Source organism: Acomys minous, assembly GCF_964271855.1.
Source record: "Acomys minous genome assembly, chromosome: 4".
Lineage (NCBI taxonomy): Eukaryota > Metazoa > Chordata > Mammalia > Rodentia > Muridae > Acomys > Acomys minous.
Genome location: NC_140486.1, coordinates 53,134,587 through 53,148,509, shown reverse-complemented (window position 1 = coordinate 53,148,509; position 13,923 = coordinate 53,134,587). Strand labels below are relative to the sequence as shown.

Here is a 13,923-nt window from a genome sequence, read left to right as displayed (position 1 = left end):
CATCTCTTCAGTCCCCCCACAGTGCTCCTGGCTTTTACATGGGCATTTCAGCTTTAAACTCTGATCCTTTCACATTTGTGGCAAGTGCTTTTTCACAGAGCCATCGCCCCTGTCCCACTTAACCTGATTCATTTATTTTCCAGTAGGATTTCTCTCAAAGTCTAGAGCTCATGTGTTAGGCTGGCTGACCAGTGAGCCCCAAGGTTTCTCCTCTGCCCCACAGTGCTGGGGTCACAGCTATTTAACACCATGCCTGCCCTGCTTCTGTGGGTTCCAAAATCAAGTTTTCATGCTTATGCAGCAAGTACTTTTACCTAAGTTATCTTCCAAGCTCTTAAAAATCCAGTTTTATATTGCTTGTCCTCTTTTTGCTAGCATAAAGGGTGTCATCACAACATTTTCATCCATATAACATACGTTGTTATTTTCCTCTCTCCTGACTTTCTGGTCCTTTTCTTTTTTGGGGTTTTTGAGACAAGGTATCTCTGTGTAGCCTCGGCTGTCGTGGACTCACTTTGTAGACCAGGCTGGCCTTGAACTCAGAGCGATCCGCCTGCCTCTGCCTCCAAGTGCTGGGATTAAAGGCGTGCACCACCACGCCCAGCTCTTTCTGGTCTGTTTCTGCCCTTCTAATTTCTTATCTAAGTTTTGCTGTTTAAATCATGCCACATTTTATTATGGAACAGCAAATGTTTTGTAACTGTTAGTTATATCTGGTTTGTTCCAAATCTGAACTTTTCCTAAAGTTTATCATTTTAGTAGTTGTTGAAGCCAAAATCTTGGATGTTACTACCCCCTTCCCATTTTTATCCCAGTCAGCAAATCTCATCCATTTCTCTTTCAAAAATAAACACTGCATGAAACCAGTCTTCATTTCTTTTACTTAGAGCTATTCCAAAACCACTCTACTACAATTTTTTGTTTTTTGGAAACAGGGTTTCTCTGTATAGCTTTGGCTGTCCTGGACTCATTTTGTAGACCAGCCTGGCCTCGAACTCAGAGCTACACCTGCCTCTGCTTCCCCAAGCGCTGGGATTTTAGGCACGTGCCATTGCGCCCAGCTACTACTATGTTTTGAAAATGTGAAACATTCTTTCTTGCCCCTCGCCTTCCAGGTGATGGGCTTACAGACATGAGCTACCACACTTAGCTTATGTGCTGCTGGGCTCCTGCTAGATGGGAGGGGGAAATTGTTTTGTGTGCACCTCTGGCCTACAAAACACACACACACACACACACACACACACCCTTACACACACACACACACCCTTACACACACACACACACCCTTACACACACACACACACACACACACACACACAGACACACACACACACACACAGACACACACACACCCCTTATGCCCATATGCAGGTAAGCAGCTGATCCGACCATTTCCCTTTTCCCTTCCATTTCCTTTGCCTTCTAAAAACTGCACAAACGTGGGGGTGGGGTGCAGGCCTTTAATCGCACCTGTCGCGTGGCAGAAGCAGGCAGATTAGTGTTCGCGGCAAGCCTGGTCTCCGGAGTGAGTTCCAGTATAGCCAAGACTACACAGAGAAACATTGATTCAGAAAACATCAATCACCAAACCAACCAACCAACCAACCAACCAGCAGGAAAGCTGCGCATCTGACCCCAGCCAATGGCGAAGGCAGGGCGTGGTGAATCCCAGCACTGGGGAGGTGGAGGCAAAGCAGATCTCTTGAGTTCTGGGCCAGCCTGGTCTATAGGGCAAGTAAGTAAGCGCAAGGCTCCTAGAACTACCTAAAGCTCAAACAAATTCATAGAGCAGAGCGTAAACATTTTACGCAGGCGCAGATCATCTTAGTTGGCTGTAGGCGCTGTGGCTGTTTTTCCGGTCTAATGCTCCAGAGGCGGGACTTCCGACGGTCTGGGGCTGTACTTCCGGCAGGTACAGGAAGTTCCTCTGAAAGTAACTCCTGAGGAGTTGAGGCGGTGTGGTGTTTCGTGGTTGCCTGGTCCTAGAGCTGTTATGGGCAAAAGAGACCGAGTGGACCGCGGTAAGGACTCCTTGAACGGCCATTGTCGCGGGGTTTTCTCCGGTCTGTTGGGTCCTGAGGATGTGGAACCGAGTGGAGGGGGAGGTGTTTGCGGATGCCGGGATGCAGGTGGCGCTGGCTTAGGCGTTGTGCTGCTTGAAGTTCCCTGCGTAGTGCGGGGGGTGGGGGGGACCTTAGGTTCCTGCTGGCCTCACTTCTGTGTCTTGTTGCAGACAAGAAGAAGTCCAAGAAGAGGCAGTATGAAGAGGAAGAAGACGACGAGGACGACGTGCCTGGGAACGGCTCTCAGGAGGCGGTGCCCTCGGCCGCCGGGAAACAGGTGGACGAATCCGGCACCAAAGTGGATGAGTATGGCGCCAAGGACTACAGGCAGCAGATGCCGCTAAAGGGCGACCATACTTCCAGGCCCCTCTGGGTGGTAAGCATGGCCGAAAAATCTGGGTGGCAGCTCAGTCTTGGGCATTCTCACACCTCCAAAATTCAAGAGTGAGGAATGACAGTTCTCGTTGGTGCACGCTGGAGTAGCTGGTGTGACCTGGGAGTTGTCCATTTCACTCCAGCCCAGCACATGATGGCGAATGCCAGTTGCCTGATAGACAGCATTAGGGGCCACCCAGATAGCTCAGCAGGTAAAGGCTGTTGGTGTCAGGAGTAAGACCGAGTTGTACCTGCACCGCTACACGGTAGGAGCAGAGACCCAACTATGGCAAGTTGTCCTCTGACCTGCACGTTGGAGCTGTGGCATGCATGAACACACACACACACACACACACACACACACACACACACACACATACACACACACCACTACATACAATTAATTAACAAGTATATAAATAGCATTTTATTTATTCATTGTGTGTGTACTCACGGGAGTGTTTACAGAGCCCAGAGATTGATGTTAGGATGCTTTCCTCAGTTACTTGTCACCTATTTGCCCAGATTCCTCTCTTGGCTAGACTTACTGGCCGTCTGACCACCACCCCCTCGAAAAAACCAAAAACCAAACCAAATCAACAACAACAACAAAAACCCTTCATCTGCTTGCCTGGGTACCCACCTATCCCAGCTCTGTGGTTATAGAAGGGGGGGAAAAAGCACTACCATTTCTGTTTTTTTTTTTTTTTTTTTGCTTGTTTGTTTTACTTGGGTCCTGGGGATCTGAACTCAGGCCCTGATATCTGCACAGCAAGCACTTTGCTTACTAGGCTATCTCTCCAACCACTAAATAGTTTGTATTTTGTAACAATTATCTCTCTTTTTTTCCCATAATGTTTAAAACAATTTTTTTATATGTATGTATGAGTACCTGCATGTATGCGTGCCTGGTTCCAGAGGAGGCCAGAAGCCAGTGTCAGATCCAGGAAAACTGGAGTTACAGGCTCTTGTGAGCTTTCTGATGTGGGTGCTGGGAATGGAACCTGTGTTCTCTGGAAGCATGGCCAGTGCTCATAACTACTGAGCTATCTCTTTAGCCCTTTTTCTTTTCCTTTCTTTTTTCTCTTTTTTAGTTTTTCAAGACGGGGTTTCTCTGTGTAGCCTTGACTGTACTGGACTCACTTTGTAGACCAGTCTGGCCTCAAACTCAGAGAGATCTTCCTGCTAGCCCTTTTTCAAGTTAATGGAAGACAGGTATTTGCTTGACTTAAAATATGTAATGTTAGCTGGGCGTGGTGGCGCACGCCTTTAATCCCAGCACTCGGGAGGCAGAGGCAGGTAGATCGCTGTGAGTTTGAGGCCAGCCTGGTCTACAAAGTGAGTCCAGGACCGTCAAGGCTACACAGAGAAACCCAGTCTCTCTCTCTCTCTCTTTTTAAAAATATTTTTATTTAGTTTTAATCTATGTGCATTGGTGTGAAAGTGTCAGATCTTGGAGTTACAGACAGTTGTGAGCTGCCATGTGGGGTGCTGGGAATTGAACCCGGGTCCTTTGGAAGAGCAGACAGTGCTCTTAACCACTGAGCCATCTCTCCAGCCCCAAGAAACCCAGTCTCAAAAAACAAAAACAAAAGCAAAAAAGAATGTTCTATACTCAAATGTTATTCTAGCCAAGAAACAATTTGAGAACAGTAAGTTGGGGAGGTTTCTCCCTATACTTCTATCTCCTGTTACAGGAGCAGTTGCCTCAAGGATTGGTTACAAGAATATCCTTAGCAGAGGCTAGCTCATCCATTTTGATAATGACCTGAGAATCTAGAGGTCGCTACAGCTCATTACTGTTCTTGCCTGTTGTGTTCACTTGATGTTTTCTAGGCTCCTGATGGGCACATTTTCTTGGAAGCTTTCTCTCCAGTTTACAAGTATGCCCAAGACTTCCTGGTGGCAATCGCAGAGCCAGTGTGCCGGCCTACTCATGTACACGAATACAAGCTAACTGCCTACTCCCTCTACGCAGCTGTCAGTGTCGGGCTGCAAACCAGCGACATCACTGAGTACCTCAGGAAGCTCAGTAAGACTGGAGTTCCTGATGGAATTATCCAGTTTATTAAGGTGAGTTGCTATCGATTCGAACTGTCTTGATGATGTGGCAGTGGTGTACTCGGGTACTGTATGTTTCCTTGAAAATGTCTGATTTGTATTGCCTTTGGTAGCAAGATAGCTTATCGCTGAGCTGCTGCTGCTGCTGCTGCTTTAGGTCCAGGCCTGGTTCTGGCTGGGACCATTTTCCCCATGAGGTGCTCCCACCTAGCCTTGGCCCACTCTCGCCAGGGTTATTTGGGAAAACAGCTCTGAAGGGATGGTGCTGTATACTGCATTTACATATCGAAATCCTTACGTACATAAGGCAGTAGGCTTTTTTTCTTGTTGTTGTTGGGTTTTGTTTTATATATATATAGATGCTTCAAAGAAGGATGTTAAAATAGCAATTATACTCACGCTACATGCATTTATGACCTGTGAGTTTACCTGTACTCCTTTCCTTACCTGTAGTTGGTAAGGCTAAATGAGGCCATAGGCATCTCCTGATCCAGAAGACATCTTTTTTAGGAGTTGTGCAGTTGTCATAAGTCTCCTCTTCTTGGGACTGTGGAGAGAGATGGTAGCCCTCTACCTACTACAAATAATCAGCTAGTCCTGGTTCGTTGATTTTAGAACTCTGAGAAAATAACTTTATTGTGGGGATTTGGTGCTGGCTATTACAGGAAATGAGCTCTGTATAAAGTAGATACTTAAAATCTATTAGGGGAAGTCAAAACTTCAAATGTTGAAGTGGAGGGGTTCCATGGAAACAGCAGTTGAATATAGGTGAATATTACCCAAGAAGATGGCACAGTAGTTGCACCACTGGCTAACCTCAAAGGACTTCAAAGCAGATCTCCCTCTGGAGATAGAGGGGTACCATGAGCATCCACTCCCAGAGAGGCTTTGGAGCTCTGCAGAGCTCTCTGCTCTTGTGATGTAGAAGGATGCCCAAGGAGAAAGCACCAGGGCTAGGCCCAGTCTTGGCCTCCATGGCCTACAAGGATGCTGGTGTTGGGGCAGTGCTGTGGTGGCCAGCTCAAAATCTGAGTAAAGTTACCATGGCAAGCATACAAACTACTGGATTCCTTTCAGCAGATTGACAGCTTGAGAGGATTTAAACTATATTCCCTGACGCCAAGAAGCTTACATTATTCTGGGCCAGGTGGCACATGCATCTAATTCCAGCTGTCCATGGCCAGCCTGGTCCATTTCTAACTTGTCTCACATTGTAAAAATAAAGGCAGTGGTGGCTAGGGATCTAGATAGCTTCCTGGCCCTGAGTTCAGTTACCAGTGCAATAAAAAAATCTTAGATTTTCAGTTGGGGAAACGAGATGAATGGTAGGCCTAAGCGTTGATGACACTTGAGCTTACTGTGTGTAGCAGGTACTGCTGAGTGCCTGATGGCTTCTGGGAGCTGCATTAGTTTTGGTGACGGAGGATAAGATTGCAGGTCAGGATGGGGGCTGTGGACATGCAGCAGAAAGTAACATGGAAAACACAGCAGAGATTTTTAATGTTTTGTAAATAAAAAGCTAGGCAAGAGGATGATTTTTGCCCCTAAAAAATTGAGATCGGTGGAAAAAAGTTCTCTCTAGGCAGACATGACTGCACGTGGAGTCCTGTGCTAAGGCATGTTCTGAGGAGGAATGTTCTGAGCACTGATTTCGCCGTTTGTTGGTGTTCTCTCTGCTTGCAGCTGTGTACGGTCAGCTATGGAAAAGTCAAGCTGGTCCTGAAGCACAACAGGTAAGAGGAGAGATCCGAGGCACTGCGCTCTGCGTGCCAGGTGCGAGGAAGGGCTGTGGGTACGGGCTGGGCTCGGCCCCTGCTTGAGACAAAGATGGAAAATTGAGGTGACACGAAAAGGAGAAGGAGTCCCTCACCCGGTAGTCTAGTTGACTCTCTCCAGCTGATAATCACAAATTCTGTAAGTTAAATTTTTTTTGCAGTTTTAAAAAATTAATTTATTCAGGATTACATCTCAATTTTTTTCCCCTTGCTTGTCTGGAAGTTAAATTTTATAGCAATGATTACATATATAAGGCAGTAGGGTTTGTTTGATTTTGTTTTATTTATAGGTGCTTCAATAAAGAATGCTAAAATAGCATCAGCCATACTCAAGCAATACACATTTATGGCCTTTGAGTTTAACGGTACTCCTTTCCCAGCTGTAATTTTAGGGGAATTTCACAAGTTTGTGATTGTTTGCCAATTTAACTTCAAAATGAGGATCTGCTCTGATGCTTGGCATGCTACACCTTTACTCACAGCTCCTGTCTCTGATTTGACAAAAGTGGGGGAAGAGTCATTATGAGGCCATCATTTTCAGATCATCGAATTCAGTTACAGAATGTTCTGGAAATGATGAGCTGGCCAGTAAGGGAATTCCTTCCTCCCCTGCTTGTAGGTACTTCGTTGAAAGTTCCCACCCTGATGTCATCCAGCATCTTCTTCAAGACCCAGTGATCCGGGAATGTCGCTTGAGGAGTGCCGAGGGGGAGGATACTGAACTCATCACTGAGACTTTCACGAGCAAGTCTGCTGTGCGTGAGCTCCTGGGTGTCGGGGGCCGGGAACTAGGACCTCGGTCCTCCTGGGAGGCAGCACTGATGGCGAGCTGCGCTGCTGCCTTTGCTCCCTTACAGCTTCCATTCATGTTGTGTAAGTCTGGACTCCTACCTTTCTCTCTCTTACAGATTTCTAAGACGGCGGCAGAAGGCAGTGGTGGGCCTTCTACTTCCCAGGTGGTAGATGCACAGGCCAAATCTGACATCCCCAAAGACCTGTTTGATTTTTATGAACAAATGGACAAGGATGAGGAGGAGGAGGAAGAGACGCAGACAGTATCCTTTGAAGTTAAGCAGGTTAGTGGGTGCTTCCTCGTTTGTTTACCAGTCCAGTCTTGTGTCAGTACCCTCTACTTTGAGATGAAGGGATTCCTGTAAGCTTCTAGCTTTATTCTTTTTGTTTTGTTTTGTTTTGTTTTGTTTTGTTGTGTGTGGTTTGTTGTTGTTGTTGTTGGTTTTTTGTTTGTTTGTGGTTTTTTTGGTTTGTTTTTTTGGTTTTTCGAGACAGAGTTTCTCTGTGTAGCCTTGGCTATCCTGGACTCACTTTGTAGACCAGGCTGGCCTTGAACTCACAGCAAACCTCCTGCCTCTGCCTCCCGAGTGCTGGGATTAAAGGCGTGCGCCTCCACACCTGGCTAAGTTTTATTCTTACCTGTGTGGGCCGTGACATTCTCCTGGAGGAGTTATGGATCAAATGTCCTTCCATGGCCTAGGAAGCTGCTCTCCACAGGATGCGTTTTGGATCTGCTTAAGTTCATTCTGAGGAGACTAGAGGCATGGCTTTGTTGGTAGAATAATATGTGTGAGTCCCTGGGTTCAGCCCCTAGCAGCATGTGGCCTGGGTGTGGTAGTGTCATCACAGCCTGGAAAGGTTGGGGGCAGGAGGCAGCAGCAGTCTGGGTCATCCACGACTGCACAGTGAATTTAAGGTGGCCTGGGATAGATGAGACTTGTCTCAAAACCAAAACACCCAATCGAAGTTGGTTTTGACCATGTTGCTAGTTTATGCTGCCTTTCTGTGCTAACAGTATACTCATTAGCAAACAAGACCTGAAATTGTATTCATCCAGATAAAACTCCCAATGTGGATCATGAGGCCTTTTTGAATGGTGTCTGGACACTTTTTGGAGTTGCGGTTATCAAATGTCCTTCCTGCTGGCTCCTAGGAAATGATCGAGGAGCTCCAAAAGCGCTGCATCTGCTTAGAATACCCCCTGTTGGCAGAATATGACTTCCGAAATGATTCTCTCAACCCTGATATCAACATTGACCTGAAGCCCACAGCCGTGCTCAGACCCTACCAGGAAAAGAGCCTGCGGAAGATGTTTGGGAATGGGCGGGCGCGCTCAGGAGTCATTGTTCTTCCCTGTGGTGAGTGGGGCCCGAGTGAAGAAGGCCCCATCCGTTTCATCTGCTAGCTGCCCCTTGCCCTGCTCAGTACGTTTCCCTGTGTAGCACATTGCCTATGAATGGCCAGAGCCAGATCACTTTCTGATCTGGGACTTGACTGGTGTTTATTGAAATGCTTTGTGCAGCTCTTGGTCCAGGCAGTGGGTTTTCAACCTTCCTCGTGCTGCACCCCTTTAATACAGTTCTTTATGTTGCAGTGATCCCCAGCCATAAAATTTTTTGCTATGCTACTTCATACCTGTAATTTTGCTCCTGTTATGAATTGTAATGTAAATATCTGATATTCAGGATGGTCTTAGGTGACCCCTGTGAAAGAGTCCTTCAGCCCCCAAAGGAGTGAGACCCACAGGTTGAGAACTCTAGTCTAGGCCCTTGGGTGTGTCAGATGTCATTTGCCTTGCATAGAGAATGAGTGGAAATGGCTCAGCCAAGGAGCTTACGACGGCTCTTATTGAGAATGGAGGTGTCCAAGAAAACCGGAGCGTGGTGTATCAGTGGACAGCAGTGCCGGGGGTGCTGCTAGGCATATAGCCTCAGTTCTTCCTCAGTGAGACCAGCCTCATGATGTGTGAATCTGAAGGCTGCCTAGCCCAGAAGTGTTGCTTGTTTCTTGATGGTTGTAATGGGTATGCGAGGCTGAGGAAAGCCATGCACGCACGCATGCACGTGTACACCCTGTTGGACTTCACAGCTCTAAGGAGTGTCAGTTCCACCTAGGTTCAAAGCCGTAGACCACATCATGTTCATCTAGGAACTCCACCCTGGACAGAGTTTGCAGAGATAGGCCTCTGCCTTGAGTTCTCTTCAGAAAGCTTCAAGGGTTCTCTCAGAGGTAAAGGCAGAATCATTGTTGAACAGTTTGATTTAAAATTTTTTTTTCATCTTAATCTTTAAATAGAAGGTGATACTGAAGTAAGAAACCCCAGGACTTGTCTTCTCTGATTTTGCCAAGAGTGTGTACACTTTGTGCATTCCTGATCCTTGATTGTCCTATTAGTTAAAAACTGCCATTTGCCTAGCATGTATGCTGAGCACATGTGACCATGGGTAAAATTGCTCTGGCCATCTTTAAAATGATGGTAGCAGGAGTATTTTTCTCGTTGTTGGTTCTAACATTTTAGCATTTTAAGTAAGATACATGCAGAAGGGCCTGCTTCTACTCTCTAAACATGTGCCAGGTAGGTCATCTCTTTGTGGCGAGGACAGCCTGAAGGAGTAAATGGCTCACAGATCCTCCCTGTGAGGACCAGTATGTGTGCTAGAGTCTGCCTAGAATCTTGTGCTGCTGCGCCAGTCTATTCCTGACCTCTGTTTCAGCCTTCTGTTGGCTAGCATCATCCTTTGGTTGCTTGTAGGTGCTGGGAAGTCCCTTGTAGGTGTAACTGCTGCATGCACTGTCAGAAAGCGCTGTCTGGTCCTGGGCAACTCGGCTGTGTCTGTGGAGCAGTGGAAAGCCCAGTTTAAGATGTGGTCAACTATTGATGACAGCCAGATCTGCCGCTTCACCTCAGATGCCAAGGACAAGCCCATCGGCTGCTCCATTGCCATTAGCACTTACTCTATGCTGGGCCACACCACCAAAAGGTCCTGGGAGGCCGAGAGAGTCATGGAATGGCTCAAAACCCAGGAGTGGGGCCTCATGATCCTTGACGAGGTGCACACCATTCCAGGTAAGGAGGTGGAGGGGCATGGCTAGATAGGCAGGAACTGACTTCCACTTGTGCGGTGCCAGGTGGCTTCTGTTTACTCCACCCACTGGCTAGCAAGGCTTGGAAATAATCATTGAGCATGGTGGGATGGAACTGAGGGGTGGGTGTGCATGTTCAGAGCCTCCTCAGTCACTGGCTTAGAGAATATTTTCTTCCTTCCTATATCTTCTGATTGCTGAAACTTAACCCTTAACCCATTTTTATGGTCCTGTGATAACTGAGCAAGAGCACTGTATAACCCTTGACAACATGTTGTGTTTTATTTAAGTGGAGGCTGAAGTACTAGTAGTCAATACATAATAAGTCCTGCTCTCCAATTGCAGGCATATCTTTTCTTAAAACAGCCTAGGTGATATAATTTATCTGCCACAAAAGTCGCCCATTATAAGAGTATAATCCAGCAGGTTTTAGTAACTATCTAGAGCTGTGCAACATTCACCACGGTCTAGTTTTATAATGTCCCCTTTATTTCTACTTGTAGTCAGTCCTCATTTTTCTCTGCATTCAACCCCAGGCTGCTTTCCGACTCTCTAGATGAACTTTTTCTGGGAGTTTCTTGTCTCGGTCATCTTTCACTTTGCATAGCGATTGTCTGTGTACTGACGCGCAGTGCTCTACAGCAAATGGTTCTCCAGTTTCTGTTGGTGGTAGGGTTTTTTTAATCTTGGGGGTGTGATCTTATTGTGTTGCACAGGCTGGTGTCTGGGCAGACTCCTGAGCTCACATGGTCCCTCCACCTTAGCCTCCTGAGTAACTGTGACTATTAGGTATGGATCGACATGCCTGGCTAGGTATCTCTTCCTTGAAAAGAGATTAAGGAAGATCTAAAGCAGAGAGTCTTCTACTTTAGAGAGCAGTTTTTTGTTTAACAGAGCATTCAGAACACTGAAAATGGGCCTACTGTTTGGGTTTTTTTTTTTTTTTTAATAACAAGAGCTCTTCCCAAGTCTGTGGATGTCTGAGGACAACTAGAGATGTTAATAGAGGTTCATAAAAAGTTGAGTAGAAATTGGATGTCTTTGAGGAGGGAGAACGACAGGGCACTGTCCCCATGGTGGTAAAGAACTTGGCATGCTCAGACAACTCCAGGCAGCCAAATGTCTGCAGAGAAGTTGTGATTGAGCAGTCAAGGTTGGCACTGAAGCAGGTGTCAGAGCATCCTGTAGACCGCACAGGCCGTGGTGGAGAGTTGGCTTATACTCTTGAGCCTCTGTGTAAGAAGCCATCTGAAGAACAGAAACAGGGTAGCCTGAACTGACTTACAGTAGCTGCAGAGCATCAGCACTTTGGGAGCAGTGAAAGGAGTGGGTTTATGGTCCCAATAAGATGCTTGACCCGGGGAGAGCACAGTAAGATGGAGACAACCTGATTGGACAGCCTACAGATCCTGTGAACAGGTCAGGTGTGAGGACAGAAAGAAAGGTGAAGTCAAGGATGAGGCAAAGAAGGCTTTGGTTTGAGTGAAGGAAGGGCAGCAGGGTTCTTGAAGTGAGGAAAGCTTTGGAAACAGCATGCTTACAAGGGGCTTACAAGGAGTCTGTTAGACTTAGACATCCTGACTAGCACTGTCAGATGAGTTCAGGCAGTAACTAGAATGCTAGGAAATAGGCAGATGAGCAGGCATAGCAAGGATAGACGCGTGCTATGTCAGCACTTGAAGGGTGCTAAGCATCATTAACCATCAGTGGCTACTGAAACCCAAGAGGCCACATTTGTCCATATAGAACACTGGTGTTACTTCTGCAGAGAGGTTTAGAACAGAGGGGCTGCAGGGTGGATGGCTGCTCTGTAGGACAAATTGACATTCACTAAAAATCACAGCTGGACTTGTCTGTCCCACTCCTGGCCATCTTAGGAGATGAAAACAGATTTATTTAAAACTGTCTATACATGAATGTTTCCATAGCAATGTTTCCATATCTAAAATTAAGTTGTCATCTGGGAATGTTGAGATAAGCAGACTATGGCACATCTATAAACTGAACACAGCTTGCTAATAAAGAGGAGTGAACCTAGAGAAGCGGTAGCTTGTCTGAGCTTCAGGGCCATGGTGCTGAAAGAAGCGTGTGGCCGCATTTATGTGACACTCTCAAAAAGATATCATCATGCTGCTGAGCTGGCCGGTGGCTGCTGGGGCAGCACTTTAGACTACTTTAAAGGACAGCATTAGGCAGTTTTAAGGGAGTGATGAACTGATCTGTGTAGACAGATTTGGTGTTGACATACAAATCTCTACATGCATTAACATTCATAGGACTGACACCCTCTCCCCTGGAGTGACTTACTTTGTGATAATTTAGAAACTCAGCTTTAAAGAGTGTGGCTATCAGGTCTGCCAGGACTAAAGCTGGGGGTGTAGAAAGTCACATCTTGTGAGTGAGCTCGAGATTGTTCTGCAGGAGTTCCTTTCGGGGCTGGGTGTGAAGGCTGGAGGGCTGGGGCGTTCTCTCAAGAGTGTACTTAATGCAGACTGCTGTTCTTAACAGAACTCTCAAATTCAGGTGATATATGTTGCCTCATATGTTGGAGGCATGTCTGAGAGATGGTGCAGTGTTTAAGAGAAGGCTTTGCTCATATGTGTCACCCGCAGAAGGGATTGGTTCTCTTCTCCTGGGTTGCCAAGTAGCTCCTGCAAAAGCAAGTGGTTATAAAATAGCAAGCCTGGCTTCCAGACGCCACAGGAGCTTTTCTGCATGTGTGGTGCCGTCTACTGTGAGGCCCTTGGACATTAATGTGTGCTTTGTTAGAGCAAGAGGATGAACTAATACCATTGTAAGCCCTATTGACTGGTGGTCAAGCCCCAAGCACTGCTCTTACATAGATGCTAGCAAACTAGTCAATTTCCTGACATCCTTTGCTAACTACATTGGGTTCAGGAGAGTGCTATGTCTTTGAGACCTCAAAAGATAGGAATTACTGTATCATTTTACAGGTCTTTTCTTTTTCTTTTTCTTTTTAAAATATAATTTATTTATTTTATGTGTATTGGTGTTTTGCCTGCATGTATGTCTGTATGAGGGTGTCAGATATTGGAGTTACAGACAATTGTGAACTGCCATGTGGGTGCTGGGAATTGAACCCGGGTCCTCTGGAAGAGCAATCAGTGCTCTGAACCGCTGAGCCATCTCTCCAACTCCTACCGGTTTTTTCAAAGGAACCCTGTTGGGCCATTTTATTAATTCATTTGTGTTGCAGTAAGCTGGAGAAATGGCTCAGTTAGTACAGTGCTTAGCCAACACACATGGACCTCTTGGTTTGATCTCCAGTATCACATAAACAAGTCATGGTGGCACACACCTATAAGCCTGGAATGAGATGGGAGGATCAGGAGTTAGAGGTCATCCTTGGCTACATAGAGAAGTCTAGTCCAGCCTGAGCTACATGAGACCTCCATTTCAAAAAAGAAATTTATATTGTAGCACTTGTATATGTTAGCTGCTTCATGTATGGAATGTGCTGTGCTAGGTCTTCTGTTTTAACAAGTATTTATTGAGCACCTTTTAAGTTCATGCACTGTGCTTGGCATTAGAGATACAGAGGTACAGTTGAGTTCCCAAATGCACTTTAGACGTAGCTTTACATAACAGTGATGTATGCTCCATTTATGTGAAGTTCAAGGAGAAGGCAGCCTTTTCTTTGACAAGAGAAGTCAGGGTGATGGTCTTCTTAAGGGAGTGTACTCGTATTGACGGAGGGGTGCTGGGAGACCATGCTGTGACTCTACAGCATGTCTCACATGCCTTACCCG

At 46.3% G+C, this 13,923-nt stretch overlaps 1 protein-coding gene across 1 annotated transcript in view; it reads left to right on the top strand.

Moving 5' to 3' along the window:
- The first annotated feature begins 1,694 nt into the window (after window positions 1-1,694).
- ERCC3 (ERCC excision repair 3, TFIIH core complex helicase subunit) overlaps window positions 1,695-13,923 on the top strand; it is a 30,931-nt gene continuing 18,702 nt past the window's right edge. Inside the window, exons 1-8 of the mRNA XM_084780572.1 lie at window positions 1,695-2,024; window positions 2,237-2,442; window positions 4,278-4,514; window positions 6,186-6,235; window positions 6,897-7,032; window positions 7,186-7,353; window positions 8,223-8,427; window positions 9,822-10,136. Of these exons, the coding sequence (XP_084636698.1) occupies window positions 1,997-2,024; window positions 2,237-2,442; window positions 4,278-4,514; window positions 6,186-6,235; window positions 6,897-7,032; window positions 7,186-7,353; window positions 8,223-8,427; window positions 9,822-10,136 (1,345 nt within the window). The 5' untranslated portion in view covers window positions 1,695-1,996. The remainder of the gene's footprint in view (window positions 2,025-2,236; window positions 2,443-4,277; window positions 4,515-6,185; window positions 6,236-6,896; window positions 7,033-7,185; window positions 7,354-8,222; window positions 8,428-9,821; window positions 10,137-13,923) is intronic.